Genomic DNA, 20524 nt, shown 5'->3' with positions numbered 1-20524 from the left:
ATTTGTGGGGCGCCAGGCAGTGCAGAAGCTGCCCTCTTGCAATCTCAGACTAGTGCGATGGAGATGAACACTGAACCGGCAACCAAACAATCCTGAAGTCCAAAACAGAGCTGCACTTAGACTGGGAAAGATGGGAAGACTTCCTGGAGGAAGACACTCTTTGCTGAACACCAAGTTATTAGCAAGACAAAAAGCACAGGGATGAAACGGGAATTCCAGAACTTGGCAGAGTCTAAGAACTAAAAGAAACTAGGGCTGAACAGGAGAATTTGGGACGATGGCAGGCTCACTCACTTTTGGCTAACAGAGGCTGGAAAATTAGTTGGTGTCTTTGAGTTTCAGTCTACCCATCTGGAAAATGGGTATGAGGAGACGACCAGCATCCCCAGATTGTTGGGGGAGCCCCAAGAGATGGCTTCGGCACAATAAGGACTCAGTATATATGAGATCCTCACTTGGCTTAGGCCTGTGAGCCAGAGAGATGCGGGTCCCTATGGGCAGTGGGGGAGGGGTTCAGGCCTGCGCACCCCTGGCCACGGTTTGCAGAATATCTTTATTAACGAGCACTTCAAGGTAAGCCGCGATGGAAACCAGATGTGGGATCGCGCAGTCGGCGGCAGAGCAAGGAACAGAGATACCAAGGGAGAGGGGTGGGGGTGAGGATTAGCTAGGATAAGGTTGGGGGTAGAAGCATGACGCCCCCCCCCCCCGATATTTCTTCTTAGGGAGACCTTTTAGGTGCGGAAGATTGACTTCTGACCTACATTCCTGGGTTCAGGGCGCTCAGGCCCTCTCTCATTTTACTTTGCCCCTTCACCTTTCACCCCACTCCCAGCCTCCCTTGAGATATGTCTTCTATCCTTTTCTCTGCAGTTTATCCAGAACTGCTCTTACTGGGCTCCTCCAAACCCAAGTCATTCTGCAGTCAGAGATCCCTTTCCTCCGTTCTGCGTGTTTTCGTTTTCGCTGTCAGCAACGTCATCCCAGATCGGCGGAGGGACCAGCCTCAGCGTGGGTTTCAAGGCAGGCGCTGCTGCTTCCCAGCTGTGTGACCTCAGTCAAGGGCTCATACCTCTCTGAGCTTCGGTTTGCTCATCGGGAAATTTGGGGACCCCGATTTCCATCAAGCACGGTTGCTGTGAGGCGCAATCAGTGATTAGCCCTGTGGAAGGGACACGGCTCACTGTAGCAAAGTCCTGTCCCCTTGCTGTGGCCGGTTCCAGGGCCCTGAGGCGCACACAACCGGTCAAATCCATGCCATTAGTTTTCTAGTGGGGACTGTGAGGCCAGAGATTAGAGACTGTCTCACCCCCACCTGAGCAGTGAGCAGGTGACTGTGCAGCGGTGAGGCGCGGGTCTCCCAACTTTACACTCTCAAAGCGCCCTTAACGCAGCCAGAAAATCTCCTGGGCTGGGCGCAAAGCTTCAGAAACTGGAGCAGCCTGCTGCTTCTCCAGGGTCTGAGTGAACATGGATTCCCCCGCAACCCTAGCTCGTGCCCATAAGGGGAGGAAAACAGTTAATAAGAAAGTGGCCGTGCACGCGGTGACTGCAGCGCGCGGGTGTGTATGTGTGTGTGTGTGTGTGTGACTTGAAAGTTGTGTTATTTTCAAGGAGGAACCGACAATAAGGAAAAGGGATTGGAAATAAGCAAAAGGCACCAGTTGCGAAGACGAAAGTTGCGCGCTACATTTACCGAAGCTGCGCGCTAAATTCGCAGGGACGTGCCCCAATGACTTGCCTGCACCCAGAAGCTAGCGGCCCCTCTGACTCCAAATGTCAAACCCTGTCAGATTTTTTGGACTGTTTTTCGTGTTTTTTTTTTTTTTTAATCCATCACTAAACTTGTGCATGCCCCCCTCCCATAGGCCAAAGCTTGGACCCACCTAGCCTCGGGAGCCCGGGGAGTCCAGAGACCTCCCTGGCCCCGCCTTGACTTGAAAAGGCCTTTGGGCGGCTCCGCATAGAATCCCCTCCGAGTGGCGACCGAATTAGTAGCATCTTCTTAAAAGAAAGGAAGGGAGAAAGGGTGAGGGTGAGGGAGAAGGGGAGTAGGCAGAGAGGAGGAGAGGGAAACGGAAGGGAAAAAGAAAGAGTCGGGGGGGAAAAAAAAGGCACTCTCTTTTTCCGGTTCAAAAACCTTAAGAGGGTTTGGGAGATCTGGTCAACTTTCCGAAACATCTGAATCTTTTTACAGTCCTCGGTTCTCTCCCTAGGCCAGCTGTGGGGAGGGAGAAGGGAGAGAAAGGAGGGGGTGAGGAGCCAGAGAGAGAGGCGTGGAGGGGAGGAGGGGGAGCGAGCAGGCCCGCGCGGAGCGCACAGCCACCGCCTCCTGGCCTCTCCAAACTCCCGGCCAAGGCGCGCGGTGGCGTCCTCGCGCTCTCGCTCGCGCTCCCGCCCGTCGCCCGCGCGAGCCAGGCATGAATGCTGAGACTTGCGTCTCTTACTGCGAGTCGCCGGCTGCTGCCATGGACGCCTACTACAGCCCGGTGTCGCAGAGCCGGGAGGGCTCGTCGCCTTTTAGGGCATACCCCGGCGGTGATAAATTCAGCACAACTTTCCTGTCGGCCGCCGCCAAAGGGCAGGGATTCGGGGACGCCAAGAGCCGGGCCCGCTACGGCGCCGGGCAGCAGGACCCGGCGGCACCCCTGGAGAGCGGCGCCGGGGCGCGGGGCTCCTTCAGCAAGTTCCAGCCGCAGCCTCCCGCGCCGCAGCCGCAGCCGCAGCCGCATCTCTACTTGCAACGAGGCGCCTGCAAGACGCCCCCGGACGGCAGCCTCAAACTCCAGGAAGGCGGCGGCGGCCACAACGCGGCCTTGCAGGTCCCCTGCTACGGTGAGTGCACGTGCGAATCCCTCGGGGCTGGGGACCCCTGGACCCAGGGCTCCGGGACCTTCGAAACGCGATCAACTTGCCGGAGGCGAGAGTTGGCGGGCCGGGGAGGCGCGGGGCCGAGCGGTTTGTGACTTTGGGTCGGAAAATGGGGATCGACCGCTCCGAGGGGACCGGGGGAATCCGTCCAGCCCCCTTGGGATCCCTCGGCCGAGGGCACGGAGCGTTGGCTGTTAAAACTCAACCCGGAGTTCGTTTCTCCTCCTTTTCGCCGTTTCCGCAAACCGCTTGCTTTGCGCTGCCTGCCGGGCCGGCTTCGAAGCGGATGCTTCGCAGCACCGGCTCCCGGCGTGCGGCGGGAAACAGTCGCAGGGCAACGCTTGGGCTCCGAGTTCCCGGGCCGCCGAGGCCTGGCTCCTGGCCGGCTAGAAGGCTCCTCGGGCGGCGCTGCAGGTGGGAGCATCGCAGGTGCGGAGCCCGGCCGGGAGCCTGAAGCGCGGCCGGCGGGACGCCCCGGGGGTGCGGTGGCGCAGGGGAGCCAGCCGGGCGCGGGTTCGAAGACGCCCGAGGCCGCGGATGGCCCGAATCGGGGTGGCTTGCGGCAGGCGAGGCGGGCGAGTCAGAGTTCCCAAGCGCTTCGCCTTGGGCGATCCCGGGAGGCGGCCGGCCTCCGAACCACGCTTTAGGACCGAGCGGCTGGGAAAACTGGAAGCCACAGAGCTCCAGGCGGCGCGGTGCTGGGCCAGAGGGAAGGTTCTGCGTCCTGATTTGGGCCCAACGGGAACTTGAGGCCTAAATGACCTCCAAGCCCCCTTGAACGCGGCCGCGGGACGCAGGCCTGGGCCCCGGATCGCCTCGACCAAAGAGGAGGAGAGGGCTTCTCAAGGGCGGCCTGTGGCCAGAACCTTCTCTGCTGCGGGATTGGCACTGGTGAGCCCCAATCTGGCAGGGAGAGAAACTGAGACAGACGGGAGAATCTCTGGGCTAGGAGCGCTGGGTTCACACGCTCCCCCCGGGCCACGGCCCTCACAAAGGGCCCTGGAAATGAGCTGGTTCTGACAGTACAGTGGGTTTGGCTGCACTGATCCAGATGGGATGGAGAGACACCGGGCCCCGGGGACAGAGGTGAGACATGGTGGAGGCCTTGGCGACTGGAATAACCTTAGGAAACAACTTCTGTGGATGCTTTTTTTAACACTCAGCCTGGAACTGGCTCCCCACAGGCTCAGAAGGGGTCCACTAAGTGGTTGTTGACACGCACAAACATTCACAGGGTCGTACTCTCGTCTACACTTGGATTCTACACAGACTCACACACACACAAAACCTCTTCTTTAGGAGCAGCGGGCTCACACGCATGCCTAGTACACTCGTGTGGCCTCATACAGAGCTGCGTGCTCTCAAACCTAGAGAAGAGAGGAGCAGGTTGAGAGCTCCGGGGCTTTCCCCACTTCCTCTACCTTGCCTCTCCACCTTCCTGTTGGAATGAGTTCAGGCGGCAGCGTGAATCACAGCCGCAGCTCTCCACAGATGCTCCTTCCACATTCAGGCAGCGAGGGGCTCTCACCCTGTCCATGCGCCCCCCCCCACCTGCCCCGGGGTTCAGGCTTCCTCCTCCCCCAGGCCCCTCCTGGCCCCTGTCCTTTGGGAACGTTAGGTGTGGGCATATCCCAGACGAAACGCCCCATGGACAGTTTTCTCTCCCTCTGCACTGGTTTTTCATGTTTTAGAGAAATTCCCCAGCAAGGCATCTGAGAAAGTAGGCAAGGAGAGATCCTACGTGGCTCTCAATGTCTCATTTGGAAATGTTTTGGCTTCAGAGGGAAAGGGAGGAAAATGTGAGACCCTTCTGAGCACCACCTCTCAGCCCTGCTGGCCCCCCACTGCCAGTCTCCATAATGCACCCTCGATGGGCAGTGGCCTTGGGGCTCCCTGCTGACCTGCGAGTGAGGAGCTCCTCACCTGCATCCCAGGGAGAGGACGGTCAGGCCTCACTGGGTAGTAAGTGTCTGCCCCCATCTCCTGCCCCCCAGCCCAGAGAGACTGCAGAGTCTAGCCTGCCCCCTCCACATTTCTTCCATCAGCCTCTGTGCTGCATTGGGAACCTGTAAGCACCCGCTTGTGAGGACAGGGTAGGCGCTGACCCTGCGCTGGTGAAAACCCAAAGCCGCAGGTTGGGACAAAAGGCAGTTTGGAAACACCAACAGGACTGCCCTCCCCGGCTGTCCAAGATGGAGGCACTGCTCAGGGCGCGGCCGCAAACTACGGACAGCTCTGCTTATTTGTTTCCTTCTTTCAGCAGCTGCTGTCTCTCTGGCCAGGAGGAGATTTCTGGCTCTTGTAGGGGGAAAAAAGGCACATTAGGCCCCAAAGGAGGAATCCGAGGCACCAAGAGGTGAGGTTCTGGCGCCCACAGAGGCGGTTGGGCAGAGGATCTTTGGAGCTGGCAGCACGCAGGCACTCTGAAGCACATACACACCGACATGGTCCTCTAGCTACATTTGTGAGAGTGTGCACCCCAAAGGGGGAAAGTGAGTGAGTAGGAGGGAAAAGCCTCGAAGGTTCCCGGGAGCTTGGCGAAAGCCAGAGGCAGACTCAGCTTTGGTGCTAGGCTGACTGTGGCTTGGGCCCCCACCCAGTGGGGCTTCGGCCTGGCAACCACCTTTCCAGCTCTGTTGGTTCAGGGGCCAGAGGCCAGTTCCTCCATCTGTGTAACTGCTCGGAGCAAAAGTGAGGTTCTGAGGTCTCCTCCTCTGGGAGCCAGTTCGTGGATCCAAGCGCTCCTTGACGGGAGAGCTGTGGGCCCAGGGGCTGCACTGGGGCCACGGCCTGAGAGCCCGGAGCAGGGAGCCGCCTGCAGCCTCCAGTGGGGGTACTACTCGGAGATGTGGAACTCCGAGGGGAGACACGCACGCATCCAGGCTGCAGAAGTCCCTGCTCCTAACTGCGCCTCCACTGCTTCCCAGTCAGTACTGAAAGGGTCACGAACAAGGTGACTCCACGGTTCCCTTCAGGCAGATGCATTCGCTATTTTATGCAAGAGCCCCACCGTATCCTGCCTACTGCAATCCCAACCCCACCAGGGTCCCTGGGGCCACACTTCACCCTTCCAAAGTCCCCGCCCGTCCTGGCCCATCCTTGGCCGCTTGAGCCCCAGGAGACCCACCATGTTGGACACCCGACGTTTTTCAGCTGCTGGAAGAGCCTCATCCCCACAGGAGTTGGGACCCTGGCATCTCGCTCGCAAAGGGGGCCAACTCTCCAAGCAGCACTCGGCACCGCAGGCCTCGGCCAGGCGTGCCGGGACGCTTCCGAAAGCAGCCTTGCTGCCTCCTTCTCTTTCGCTTTCGATTCGGTGCACGCAGGTTTCGTTGCTAGCCGATTGCTACCTTCCCATCCCGGCGCCTGTGAAGGCAGCGCTCTCAGCGCAGGGGTCTTGGGAGACCTGGGCCGCGCCGGAGACCCCTGGGGCGCCACCGAGGTGCTGGCCTTGATTTGTCGAATTAGACGCAGTGATTGAATGCTAGAGATATTTTATTCCCCCCACCAGCACCGACACAATCCACACACCACGAAACGTGTAAACTCCATGTGGGTCATAGTCAAATGAAGCCAAAGAACCAGGGTATGCTTCGTGTAAGAGGGATCCCCAAAAAGACTGGGAGAAACAGGGGCGCGCATTAGCCTTAAGAACCCATGGCTCATTGTGGGATGAGGAAGGGAAAGCTCAAGCATAGGGGCTGTGACGTCCAGGATCCCCGGTCAATTGGGGGTGGGGAGGAGAGGAAGAAAGATGATTTTAATTTTTCACTTTGTTAATTTCTATAACCGTTAGTCTGCTGGAACAGTTCAGCCTAAACACATACAATCTTAAATAGAAAAACAGGAGGCCCAGATTAAAGGTCTCCTATTATTTTAAAACAGTCGATGTGTCTTTATTATAATTTATATACAGTGAAGCACCCGGTTAATGAAACGTTGGAAGAATTGTTAATTACATGCTCACAGTATAACTACCATGTGGATGGAGATACAGACCATTTACATATTGTATCCCTAAACGAAAACTAGGGTGGGGGATTTTTTTTTCCAATTGTTTCAAGGAAATTTCTGAAGAGGCTTCGGGGGAGCCAGAGAACCTGCCCTACTCCTGATGGTGGCGTTTCTTGAGAGAATAACCTTGCCAGTCGGGCATTTGCGAAGTCCTTACTCTTGCAAGGGAACGGCCGGCTGCCCCAGGAACCTTGCCGCCAAAGGCTCTCCCGAAGTCGCTGAAGCCCCGAGTTTTGTGCGCTGCAGAGAGGGGCCACAACAGGAAAACAAGTTAAAAGTACCAAACGAAAAATGTCGCCATGCTCCGTGAGAACTTTCGTTTCAGAAAGCAGCTGCGCGCACGCTTCCCCGTGGTCATACCTTATCCCTTGGCCCCAGTCCTTTTCTCTCTGCCCGCAAATCTGCGTGCGGCTTTGTTTCGGTGACAAATTGAAATATAAAATGGAAATATAACGGCCTTCGCGTCTACGGGGGCCGGGGGAGGGAAGGAGGGGTCCTGGCGTTTGGGGTTTGGACTTTTCCGTTCACTTCTAGTCCAGGGTGCCCGAAGCGGCGGGAGGAGAAAGGATAGGAAAACTGCCGGGATCCCCAGCGGCTCCGAGGGCTTGGGGTGGAGAACCGCGAAGCCCGAGCTGCAGCGGGTGCGCCTTTCGCGGCCAGGAAAGGGGAGTTGGTGGGGAGGATCTGGGAGAATGCCTGGCTGGAGGCAACCTCCGCGCCCTCAGCTCCCACGACCCTCCGCTCTCCACCAGGAAACCGAAGGACCGAGGCACTGGCGGTGGGAGCGTGGTTCTGTATCTGGACCCAGCTTACCCAGGTGCCACCTGGCCACATGCTCCCGCCCGCTACCCGGTTCCCCAGGAGGTATTACGGTTACTAGGCAGGTCATCACATTCGAAAACCCAGACAACGGGTACTTAGCTGCGGGATGATACCCCCCCAGCGAATTTAGAGTGAAAGGCACCCTCCCCCCGCCCCGCCCCCCACCCCTTGGTCTGGGGCTGTGGGCACCACTGGCCAACGGCTGGTCCAGACTAGAGAGTTGAGAAGAGGGCCTTCCTTCAAAACAGGGCCTTTTAAGAGAAACACTTCCGTCTGGCCAACAAGCCTTCCAGGCATAAGATGGTGCTTCTCAGCAATCCGAGTTCTTGGTGGTCCCCCAGGGGCCCCCCACCCAGAGGTGCAGCCTGTGCCCTTTTCTCTCGCCTACAGATGGGCGGTGACAACCCCACCTCCGTTCCCCGGGTGGCCGCGGGCAGCCGACGCCGTGCTGCCTGGACGGCGTTCTCTCCAGGAAAGCTGACTCAGGGGTGCGACGGGAGCCTCCAGTGTGTTCACGGGGGGGGGGGGGGGTTGCGAGACCCCAGACTCAACCAGCGGCCTTGCACCCCGCGCCTCCCTGGAACATTCTACCACCTTAGCCAAGACTCTTTTCTCTGCCCCGTCCCACCTCTGACCAGCAGCTCCAAGGAAGAGAGGGAGCCGCGGAAGGGGAGTTGAGGCTTGGCGGAGAGGAAAAGAGATGTGCAAAGAGGAGGCTCGGAGCTGCGAAAGGCTGGGGACTGGGCAGCCGGCGGTTTCGGAATCCAGCTCCGGGGGCAGCTAGCAGAGTCACCAAGGCGCGTGAGAGGAGGGTTACGGGGAGATATCGAAGCCCTCCCTCGTGGAGGGTCACTGACAGAGGCGCCGCCACCTGCCAACTACCCTTCTTTGCCTCCGACCTCACCTCGGTTGGTCGTGCACTGGGAACCGCAGAATTGGGGCTGCTGGCGCGGGCGCATTGCAGCGGCGCGTTTTAGAGAGGGAGTTGGTGTGCGTTTCATCGGATTCTTAAAGCAGATTGTCCTGGAGAGCGGATTTCCTTTCAAACTAGGGGTTCGGGAACCTGGGCATCGGCCCCAAGCACCTTGAAGATGGACTGCCGGGGTCCGGGTCGGGGCAGAGCGGCAGGTTTTCCATGCTGTCCGAGGGCAGGGCTATGGCAGAGAAGATGGAGAGGCTGTGGAAGGTTTGGGGCGGGCGCTGAGGTCCAGCTGGGCACGTGTGCCGGGCAGGGCGCACAGTCCAGGCTGAGATGGTGGCTGGTCTCCACCACGGTGTTCTTTACTCCCCGCACGGCCTTGGGTCCCTTCTGGATCCAGATTTTATTTCTACGAAATCCGGGCGTTTGGACAATTTCCAAAGGCCCTCTGGGGGTTACTCTGCTGGTGCCAATTTGGACCTCCCCTCCCCCGCCCCTCCCAGTTCCCTGGCCCTCCTCACCCTCCTCACTTCTCTTTTGTCTGGAAGGAAGCTGTGAGCACATCCCAATACCTTTACTGGTGTGGGCGGAGGCCTGGGAGTGGGTGTGAACCCGAGTCCCTCGTTACTGTGGGGCGGTGTTCCCGGCTCACACTCACCTGTCCTGGACCAGGGTGTCTGTCCCAGGCTGATTCCAGGGACCATGCATGCATACCAATTCCTGTGCATGCCTATATGGAAGCCTTGTGTGCCCCCTAGCACTTGCAAGGATACACCCAGTATAGTCAGCGTGCAGGTGAGAATGAGAACCTGCATGGGATCCTGTGTGCCCCCCTCCCCCGGGGGATGGACCATGCTTGTGGTCAGTGCAACCACCAGAGTCTTGGGCCAGGAGGCGGTGACAAAGAGCCTGTGCTTCATGACCTGTGCCCTTCCCTAGTGGTGGCTGCTCGTGGCTCCCCGGGGAGGCTGACTCACCGAGTAGCCGGCAGAGACTCCCTGGGGCCTTTGGGGGTGGAACAGGCCCCAGAAGCTTCCTAGAGCTCTCACCCAGCCCACCCACACCGCAGTGGGGCCGCCTCCTACCTCCAGTTCTTGAGCATTTCCTCAGTTCTGAGGAAGAGAAAGCAGCCTGAGCACCATCTTTATGCGCCTTGCAGATCTTATTTGGCAAACGGAGGCCTGGGCTTCTCTGGTGGCTCAGTGGTAAAGAACTCACCTGCTAATGCAGGAGACACGGGCTGGGGGTCGATCCCTGGGTCAGGAAGACCCCCCCTGGAGAAGGAAATGGCAACCCCTTCCAGTATTCTTGCCTGGGAAAATCCCACGGACAGAGGCAGTCCACAGGGTTGCAAAAGAGTCGACCTAGCCGCTAATCAGCAACAAACTGAGGCCTAAAGAGGAATGGAACCCCACAGGCAAGTCAGTGGGAAGGAAGGAAGGACTGCAGAGGGTGGAGAAGGAAGAAGGAGATGGGGGCTCCCTGTGCCCCCTCTCCCATCATCCCCTTTCACTGTAATCCATCCAGTTAGCCACACACTCTGTGTCTCATACACAGTAGATGCTTGCCCCTTCCCTCTCCTTCAGAAATTAGATGGGCTCCACCAGGAGCTCCTGGGGTTGCCAGGGCAACAGAAGAGCACCTGATGGGATTGCAGGAACTCATTCCTAAATGTGACCCAGCGGGGCAGGGACTCCTGCTCTCTGCCGGGCTCCCTAACCCAGGTTTTGTTTCCTAAGTGTGTGAGAACCCATCAGTGAGAGCCCAAGGGCATTAGCTGAGGCCACCTGGGACCTATTTCCTCCTCTGAGGCTGACCACCTGCCAGGTCGGGGACCTCAGTTGAGTCCAGAAGCCCAGAAGTCAACCCTCCAACATGATGGGTCCTGGTGTCGGGATGGGTGTCCCGCCCAGTGTTGGAAGAGACACCAGACGCCTCCTGTCCCAAATGCCCAGTTTTCACAGAGAAGGGGACCGAAATGCCTAACTCCAGCTCCTCACCAGACTTTGCCTGTCCCTGTTCCAGGCCTCCTGGGGGATTCTGTGAGGCCCTGGACACAGCCTCTGCCTTCAGGTCGGGATGGAGAGACAGACTGGTAGCCTGGTTCACTGCAGTTAATGGGTTGGTGCTGGAGAGGCGAAGCCCCAACTCAGCCTGGGCAGAGAAGGGCAGCAAAACTCAGCCAGCTCCCAGGTGGGTGGAGCTTTACCCGGTGAGGGGAGGGCTCAGAGTTGCCACAGAGCAGCTGGATCTTCTCTGGTGGCTGAAAAGCCTGAAGCTGCTTCTTTGCTTTCTCCTTCCCCCCTCCATGGCTTCTCTGGACATCAAGAGCTCTGGGTTCATATATTGGCTCTTCCCTGGAAATTGCCTGTGTTTTTGAAATGGTCTGCTTATCTCTCTAGTTTATTCTTCATTTGCAAAACGGGGGCTGTGCGGGCCAGTCCCGCCTCTGTGGGAGGAAATGTGAGGATGCAGAGAGGTGATGTGCCTGCAGGGTTATCCTGCGCAGCGGCCACAGCCTCCACTAAGGACTAAGGGATGCTGCCTGCTCGTTTCATCTTACAGAGGATGAAGGTATGTTGAATGGTGGTGGCAGTTGGAGGCCAGGGGGTGTTCTGATCAGGTTTCAGAGTGAGAAAGGAAACGTTGGGGCCTTCCTGGGTTTGTGGGCCTCCCTGATATCCAGGGGCTTCCCTGGTGGTTCAGACGGTGAAGAATTTGCCCTCAATGCAGGAGATCTGGGTTCGATCTCTGGGTCAGGAAGATCCCCTGGAGAAGGAAATGGCAACCCACTCCAAGATTCTTGCCCAGGGAATCCCATGGACGGAGGAGCCTGGTGGGCTGCAGTGCTGGGGTCAAAAGAGTCAGACATGACTGAGCAACTGAGCACTGATATCCAGGGGTCTCCCTGGCCCTGTGTGCAGCCCCACCACTCAGCCACACGAGTTGATGTCTGGCTCCCCAGCACTGATCTAGGACAGCTCCCCAGACTCCCTGCGAGGAGGGAGCTCACAGAAGGGCAGAGAAGAGAAGGATGCCCCCAGTTCTATTGCACAGATCTCCTTTCAGGGCCTTGGTCTCCCATCTGAAAACCCCTGCCTGGGACTAGTTGATTTCGGAGGCCCTGGGGTTGTTCTGTGCTATTCCAGGCCTGGGTTCGAGGCATCAAGAAAGACTGGTGGGTCCCCCATGATCCTGAGGAGGACTCTGGGCCCCGCCACTCTGCCCAAGGCATTATACCAAGAGACTCCTTGGTCTAGCCTGCAAAAGGGGAAGAGTCTGGCAGGCCTTGCTTGGCTCCGTGCCTCGGTTTTCCCATGTGTAGGACATGGACCGTGAGGCTCATGAGGCTCGCTGGTGGGTGTGAGTCAGAAGGAGGTAAGAATTGGCGCTGATGACACAGGGAGATGCTCGTGATCCCCGAGCACTCCTGTCCATGCTGATGTGACTTCACTGGACCCCAGTCCAGCCCTGTGAGGGAGACCCTATCATTGCCCCTATTTCACAGATGAAAGAAAATGAGTAACTCACCTAAGGTGGGACAGCTTGGAGGCAAGTTCTTGACAGCCAAGGGCTCCAAGAACCCAGAAGGCAACCTTCTGTAGGATGATCCTAATTGGATTCCCTGGTGGTTTAGATGGTAAAGAATCTGCCTGCCATGCGGGAGACCTGGGTTCAGTCCCTGGGTTGGGAAGCTCCCCTGGAGGAGGGAAAGGCTACCCACTCCAGTATTCTTGTCTGGAGAATCCCCATGGACAGAGGAGCCTGGCAGGCTGCAGTCCATGGGGTCACAAAGAGTTGGACATGACTGAGCGACTAAACACAGCTCATCCTATCTCAGATGAGATGGAAAGATTTGGGTTTACAATCTTGGCCCCCAAAGAGCTCCTCCCATCCTCCCGTCTGGAGGTGCAGTGGTGGTGGGTGGGGAGGAGGTCAAGGATGGGCGTGGGGCCCCGGCAGGTCTGAGTCTAGACCCGACCCTGTGTCCTTGGGCCTAGCTTCTTCCCTGTTCAAGTGTCCTGCTGCGCTGCGGTCAGGTGTGGCATCGGTGCCTCTTAACTGTTGTGAGGGATTGCATCTTAAGTCCCAGAGGTCCCAGGATCATGGCAGAACCTCTGATCAGGGCAGGGTGGAGCTGAAGACCACTGAAGACTTTATTGCAAACAATGAGGAAATACCTGCCTCCTGGGAGGTTGTGAGACCCATGAGGCTTTTGTCTTACAAAAGCCTGGAGCAGGGCTTGCTACTCGGGGCAGGTGCTCAGTGAATTTTGGGAAGGAAGGGAGGAAGAGAGGGAGGGACCGGGAGGGAGACAGGGAGGAGGGAGGCAGGGAGGAGGGAGGCAGGGAGGAGGGAGGGAACCTTTCCATCCTCCTTCCCTTCCTCCTCCTTTTGAAGGAGGCGTGGGCATGGGTGAGAACCCGACTTCTAGTTCTCTTCTACCCTGGAGAAAAATGTTTCCTGCGGGGACCCCTCTGAAGCGTGGTAGAAGGAGACCTTGAGTTGCTCTGTTCTGCACAGGCCTGGTGTCCTCTCAGGCTCTTGCAGTGAGAGGAGCACCGTGGCTGCAGTCTCCTGGGCTGTCTCCCCCTCACCCACCCATACACACCCTCCTGTCCTTGGGGCTCCCTGCTTCCCTGCAGTGAGTTCAGGGCAGCTGGTTCTTCTGCTGAAGCTCCTCCCTGGGTCCACCCCACTCCACTCAGCCCCGCCCCTCCCCAGGGTTCTGAGATTCCCCGCCCCAGGGGATGCCCCGCTCCGCTCAGGCCTATATGCCATCCTGAGCTTACAGCCCAGATGAGAAGAAACATTGAGACCTGAGCCTGGGATGGAGTCAGCCCCCACGGGTGGCGGCCAACAGAGGTGGAGGAGACTCTGCTGGAAGGGCTCCCCCCTCTCTCTGTAGAGGAGTTGGGCATAGACAGATGTTTGAGAGGTGTGCAGGCAAAGGCTCCTCCTCCCCATCCAACACATACTGCTGCCGGTTGTGCTCTGTGTTGTTGGGTGTGGAACACTGGGCAGTGAGTGAGGTGATTCCTGCCCACGGGGAGCTAAATGTCCAAACATGGCGGTTCTTGGGAAAAGTGCGAATGGACTGGGACATAGTGGGTAGGGGCATTTGAGGTGGGCTTTGGAGGTTGAATAGGAGTTCACCAACTGGAAGAGCTGGAGTTCAGTTCAGTTCAGTCACTCAGTTGTGTCCGACTCTTTGCGACCCCATGAATCGCAGCACGCCAGGCCTCCCTGTCCATCACCAACTCCCGGAGTTCACTCAGACTCACGTCCATCAAGTCCGTGATGCCATCCAGCCATCTCATCCTGGGTCGTCCCTTTCTCCTCCTGCCCCCAATTCCTCCCAGCATCAGAGTCTTTTCCAATGAGTCAACTCTTCGCATGAGGTGGCCAAAGTACTGGAGTTTCAGCTTTAGCATCATTCCTTCCAAAGAAATCCCAGGGTTGATCTCCTTCAGAATGGATTGGTTGGATCTCCTTGCAGTCCAAGGGACTCTCAAGAGTCTTCTCCAACACCACAGTTCAAAAGCATCAATTTTTCGGTGCTCAGCCTTCACAGTACTCAAGTCAGCAGAGAGAACTTGGGTCAGGAAAGTACATGGAATGCCTGGGGAAGAGCAGGTGTGTGACTTGCGCGGGCGTGATGGGTACAGGCAAGCATCAGCCTGAAGGACAGTGGGGGCAAAGCAGAAGGGGCCATTCACTTTCTGACGAGGGGTTCAGACTTTGGGAAGCCCCCTGGAAGCCTCTGAGCAGTGCAGTGAGAGGCTGCGACTCCAGACTTAGTGTGGTCTCTCTCAACATTCAAATCTTTATTTTAATTAGGGATAATTTTTATTGTGGTAAAATATGTGCTGTGCTAAGTCATGTCTGAATCTTTGTAACCCTGTGGACCATAGTCTGCCAGACTCCTTTGTCTATAGGATTCTCCAGGCAAGAATACTGGAGTGGGTTGCCATGCCCTCCTCCAGGGGATCTTCCCCACCCAGGGATCAAACCCACGTCTCTTGCATTTCCTGCATTGGCAGGTGGGTTCTTTACCGCTAGTGCCGCCTGGGAAGCCCGTGGTAAAATATACGTAACTTAAAATTTACCGTTTTAAGGATTTAAAGTGGAAATTCACCGGCATCAAGTACATTCGGGGTGCTGTGTGACCATCACCACTATTTCCAGAACCCTTTCATCATCCCAGATGGGCCCATTAAACAATAATTCCCCATCTCCCTCTCCTCCCATTCCCTGGAAGCCTCTGTCCTGCTTTCCGTCTCTGAACTTTCCTACCCAGGCACCTCATAGATGTCAAATTACACAATATTTGTCCCTCTGTGTTTGACCATTTTGTCAAACCCTCTGTTTGACCATTTTGTCAAACCATCATTGACCGTCTGTCTTTCTTCTTTGGAGAAATGTCTATTTATTTGCCCACTTTTGAATTGCGTTCTTGGCTTTTGTTGTTGAGTTATAGGAGTTTTATGTATATTTTGGATATATCTATATACATATATGTGTGTTAGTTGCTCAGCCATGTCTAACTCTTTGCAACCCCGTGGACTGTAGCCTGTCAGGCTCCTCTGTCCATGGAATTTCCCAGGCAAGAATACTGGACTGGGTTGCCATTTTCTTCTCCAGGGGATCTTTCTGACCCAGGGATCGAACTCTGGTCTCCTAGATTACAGGTGGATTCTTTACCATCTGAGCCACCAGGGAACCCTATATACGTATGATAATCCCTTGTCAGATATATGATTTGCAAATATTTTCTCTGTTGTTGTCTTCTCACTTTCCCGATAGTGTCCTTTTGATGCACAAAATTTAATTTTGAAAAAATCCAATTTATCAATTTTTTCCTTGGTTGCTTGTGCTTTCACTGTTATACTCAAGAAATCATCGCTAACCCCAATGGCAGGAAGATTTTCCTTATGTCTTCGTCTAAGAGCTTTATAGTTGTAGCTCTTAAGTTTAGGTCTTGAACCGCACTGAGTTCATTTCTGTAGATGGTAGAGAATCAGGATCAATCCTTATTCTTTCATATGCGGATATCCACTTTTCCCGGTATCATTTGTTGAAAAGACTGCCCTTCCTCCATTAAATGGTCTTGGCTGCCTTGTCAAAAATCACTTGGCCTTGTATTTGAGAATTTATTTCCAGGCTCTCTATTCTGTAGCCCTAGTCAATGTCCCCAGTGTGGCATGGCCTCCTGAGATGAAGGTCCAGAGTTCTAGAATATGAGGAACCTCATTAAGTCATCCTGCTCAACCCCTTGCCTCCAGGCCAACAACTGACCTGCCAAAGAGATTCAGTCTGGGACACATTTGTTTTCCAGGAGCCAGAGCGGATGAGAAGCAGGGGAGGGCCGAGCTAGTGGCAAGGGTGCCCACGCCCCAACCCTGGCCTCTGACTGGGCCTGTGGCCATACTTGGAAGCCCCCGTGTCCATCAGCTGAGTCTCCCGTGAGGACATGGCCTTGGGGTAGATTCTCATGTGTTCTTAGGGTCCTCACACTACCCCCCAAGAGGACCAGATGGAGAGGACTCCCTTCCATAAGGTGACCCCAGAGCCCTTTCCCCGTGGGGCTGGGCGGAGCCCCCGGAGGGAAGTCCATGCACCCCACCCTGCTCTGTACTCCTGGGCCCATGAATGTCCTGAAGGTTTTCTGCTTCCTCCTCATCAGAGGCATCTGCTGCTCCCGGTGCCCCACCCTGGTCATCCTCAGCTCTGCCCAGGGAGTGGCTCAGCCAAGGACCAGGTAGGATTCGTGGCCCCTGGTGGGTAACCAGAGGGGCGGGGGGCAACGGAGGGCAACGGAGAGGTGGAGCAGTGAGAACCCCAGAGGGGGCTCGCTCCTGAGACCAGTACTTCCTGCCTCGGGACCCCCAGTTGGTTAAACAGAGGCCTGGTCTCCCGCCCAGGTGGGGCGGGTTGCCCCTTCCTTCTCCCAGGGATCTTCCTTACCCAACGATTGAACTTGCATCTCCCGTGTCTCCTGTGTCTCCTGGCAGACGATTCTTTATCCTCTGAGCCTTCGGGGAAGCCCAAAGGCAAGTAACAGGCGCAGCGTCTAATGCCTTGGAATCATAGAAACTGTGTTCATCCTACAATTGGGCTGCGCCGGCTGCCTGAAGCTTCAGGTGCCTTTGGTTCAGTGAGGCCAGTATAGCCAGGACCTGGGAACAGATTTCAGCCTGTCCAGCTGAGTGACCTTGGGCTCAGTTTTTCTCTTTGCCTCTTTGCCTCAATTTTCCTTGTCTGTAAAGTGGGCATATGAATCATATCTACCATGAAAGAATGTTGTGAGGGTTGAGTAGGGTGATAAAGAGCTTACAGGAGCAGAAGTGCTCAATAAATGTTAGTTGTTATTGTTGATAATAGGATGTTGCTGGAACTTTGAGTAGGTGAGGCCGGAAACTTTGACAGACAGTTATGGTTGACTTGAATGCATGAAATTGAAAAATCAACAAATTATTGCTGAGTCTATATTATGTGGTTGACAAACCATTTTAAAATACAGATGAGTGATGAAAAAAGGGTGTAAGCTGGCTGTCTGCCCAGCATGGGGGCTGGAGGGATCAAGGAGTGGGGAAGGGTAGTCCTAGGCCCCTCAAACCCTTCAAGCCATGTCTGCTGAGGAGTTTAGGCTCCCCTTCCTTAAACTCTCAAGAATGACCTCTCCTGGAATGGCCTCCTCGTTGGCTCGACATCAGCTCTGTGCCAGGGATCAGGGGCTGCCTTGGAGAGACCTTGCCTGAGTGGGCAGCCAGGGCCAGGGTTTACCTAATGAGCTACTCAGGTCTCAGCCCCTCGGATAAGATTACAGGAAGCCACTTTTGTGCTCCGTGAGGCCCATTCTCACTGTTTCGTGGGGTGAGTCATTTCCCTGACAAGTACTGTGCTGTCGCTTCAGTCGGGTCTGACTGCGACTCTGTGGACCCGTAGCCCGCCAGGCTGCCCTGTCAATAGGATTCTCCAGGCAAGAGCACCGGAGTGGGTTGCTATACTCTCTTCCAGAGGATCGTCCCAACCCAGGGAGTGAACCCGCATCTCTTACATCTCCTGTGTTGGCAGGCGGGTTCTTTACCACTACCACCGCCTGGGAAGCCCTGAATAATCTTATCCATCTCTATCAACCTCAGAAAACTTTAACTGGCAACCTCACAATTAATCCCACCATAATTTTCCCCTTGTCCAAGGGGAGAAAACCTATTCTTGCTTTTGGGGCTTGTAAATGATTGTTTACTTTACCATGAACACATCTGGAGGAAGAAAACACTTGATTTTGGTGGGAAAAACATTCTCTCTAGGCCGATGTGGTCGTTCTACAGACTGAGACAGTTACTTAACAAGATTCATTTAATTCAGGTATCTGTTGAGTTGGTTGTTCAACAGGTATTTTTTGAGTGCCAGATGTGCGGACCAGAGTTTGTCAAGACGTTTCCCTGTCTGGGATGCAGATACTGTCTAATGGTGGAGGCTGCCATGCATCCACACTTGGCAATGCTTTGTGAAAAGCAGTCGAATTATTAGGAGTAGTTCGGCGGCTTCCCTGTGGCTCAGCTGGTAAAGAATCTGCCTGCAATGCAGGAGACCTAGGTTTGATCCCTGGGTTGGGAAGATCCCCTGGAGAAGGGAAAGGCTACCCACTCCAGTATTCTGGCCTGGAGAATTCCATGGACTGTATAGTCCATAGGGTCGCAAAGAGTTGGATATGACTGAGTGACTTTCACAGAAGAAGAAGGGGAGTTTGGAGGAGGGCACGGCAGAGAATCTACAAAGAGGAAGTGGTAACAGACTCAGGCCTGGAAAGGTGATTTGGGATTCACTGGCAGAAAGGGCCCCGACACAGCCCTGAATCACCAAGGGCTATGTGACAGCAGGCAGCGGTGCCAGTGGGAGCGGCAGTTCATTTCTGGAACAATCCCTCTTGACACTCCCCACCCCAAGACAGCTTTTGGGTGGTATGCTCGATGGAGGACAGCGAAGGCCCCAAAGAGAAAATTCTTCTGCAGCCGTTAAATATTGGTGTGCCTGCATAGGAGTCGTCCAGATGTTACCAAGTGTCTAAGCGGGAGCGAGGTTTTTGGAAGGAGCTTACAACTGCTCTGACCTTTGTCAACTGGCGCATAAGCCACACTGTCTTCAGGGCAGTGCTTAAGATTAGAGTCCTCCTTTCATGGCTGCACTACAAGTTGCAACCTAACCTAGGTCAAAATGCATTTATGGAAGGGGCTTTCTTGAACATCAGCTAGCAGTTTTAAATATCTATAACAAATGACAAACAGAATAGTTTCAATGTTTCACCCCATTTATTTCTCTGTTATATGTATGTAGAAATGAACGTTGATTGGAAGGGGACTGGGGTGTGGGGAGCTGCTTGGGACAGAGGTCTGTGGAATGTTCTGGGCAGCTGGAGCTGGGGAAACTTGAGCTGAAGAGCTACACCTGGGGCGGGGGCGGGGGCAGGGGGAGGGTGAGACACTGCAGCTTGAGGGGCTCTTCTGCAGTCTTGCAGCCGCCCTGGCCTAACTTCCCTCCAAATAATAAGTGTGTTAATCTCCCATGGAGGATTCCTGTTGACAGACAGCGCGCTGGGTGTCAGGCAGAGGTGTGCCTTCTCGCCCTTGGCCTCACTGAGACCTCACAAACATGCTGGGAAGTGGGTCCCCTCCCCCTTACTTTACAGATGAGGAAGCCGAGTCCCGCTTTGCCAAGGCGTGAGTGGCTTAGAAGCCTCCTAAACAGTCTCCCTGAGAAATTTCCCCATCTCTTTGATGGGGAGAGCTGACATTTCTTCATCGTATGCACAGAGCTAGCTGAACACAGCTTCGACAGACCCCTCCAACCAGATCGCTGCCCATCTAGAGATCTGGAGAGGCCCCAGACACACTGCTTCCCACGCCAGGCTGGCCTAGATAGATGCCCCTGCCCTATCCGCCTCCCTCCGCCGTAATCACTGCCTCCTTCATGAAGCAGGGCTTTTGTAAGGGAGGGGCCGTGCTTTATTGGACTTCGTGTTTCCATCACCTGGAGCTTTGCCCAGCACATAACGAGCGCTCCAGAAATGCTGCTGAATGAATGCATGCAGCAAGTCAGGGGCAGTTTCAGGAGGCAACCCAAGTCCGTCCTGCTCCAAAGACTTCTCATTCATTTCACCTAGAGCAGGATTTGAGCTTCTCCCTCTTGCCTCCCTTGGATCCAAGGGTGGTATCGCAGTGTCCCCAAGGGGATGCTTGGGAATGCAGCGGAGAAATGGAGGCCCTGAGGGATTAAGGAGATAAGGACATGCCCAAGGCCACATGGTTCTGTGAAGGGAGAGGGGGACAAGGGGCAGACACACCACTGAGCTGATCTGCAATCAGAAGACAGTCCTTCCACTGACAGACGATGTGATCACTCAGGGGGCCTCCGTATCCTGCCTGAAAGGGAAGGGGTGGCCCAGGGTGGCCCCTGAGCTCTGGGGCTTCTTGTTGGGCTGAAGGGAGAATGGGGGAGGTTCCTTCTGTTTCTCTGGGAGTAGACCCAGCCTGGGCTGATGCCCCTTCCCCTGCTGAGTCCCTGGATCCCCTCCAGCCTCGTGAGGCAGGGCTTGGGGATGAGACCTCGGCTGGGCCGGGGAGCTGGGAAACCTCAGTGTCCATGAAGAGGGCTGCTCACAGGGGTAGTTAGAGTCCCTGACTGAGGTCACGACCCCAGCCCACCCCAGGGAACATCATGAGGTGATGTCTGAGTGTTAGATCATAAATGGGGCTTCTCATGGTGACCCACGGACTTCCCTTGTAGCTCAGTTAGTAAAGAATCTACCTGCAATGAAGGAGATCCGGGTTCGATTCCTGAGTCAGGAAGATCCCCTGGAAACCCACTCCAGTGTTCTTGCCTGGAGAATCCCAG

At 55.7% G+C, this 20524-nt stretch overlaps 1 protein-coding gene across 1 annotated transcript in view; it reads left to right on the top strand.

The window, feature by feature from the left end:
- Nucleotides 1–2420: 2420 nt before the first annotated feature.
- ALX4 (ALX homeobox 4) overlaps nucleotides 2421–20524 on the top strand; it is a 48524-nt gene continuing 30420 nt past the window's right edge. The window contains exon 1 of the mRNA XM_040259058.1: nucleotides 2421–2835. Within this exon, the coding sequence (XP_040114992.1) occupies nucleotides 2421–2835 (415 nt within the window). The remainder of the gene's footprint in view (nucleotides 2836–20524) is intronic.

This window comes from Oryx dammah, unplaced genomic scaffold (genome assembly GCF_014754425.2).
Source record: "Oryx dammah isolate SB20612 unplaced genomic scaffold, SCBI_Odam_1.1 HiC_scaffold_17, whole genome shotgun sequence".
NCBI lineage: Eukaryota > Metazoa > Chordata > Mammalia > Artiodactyla > Bovidae > Oryx > Oryx dammah.
This window is presented reverse-complemented; position numbering and strand designations above follow the sequence as displayed.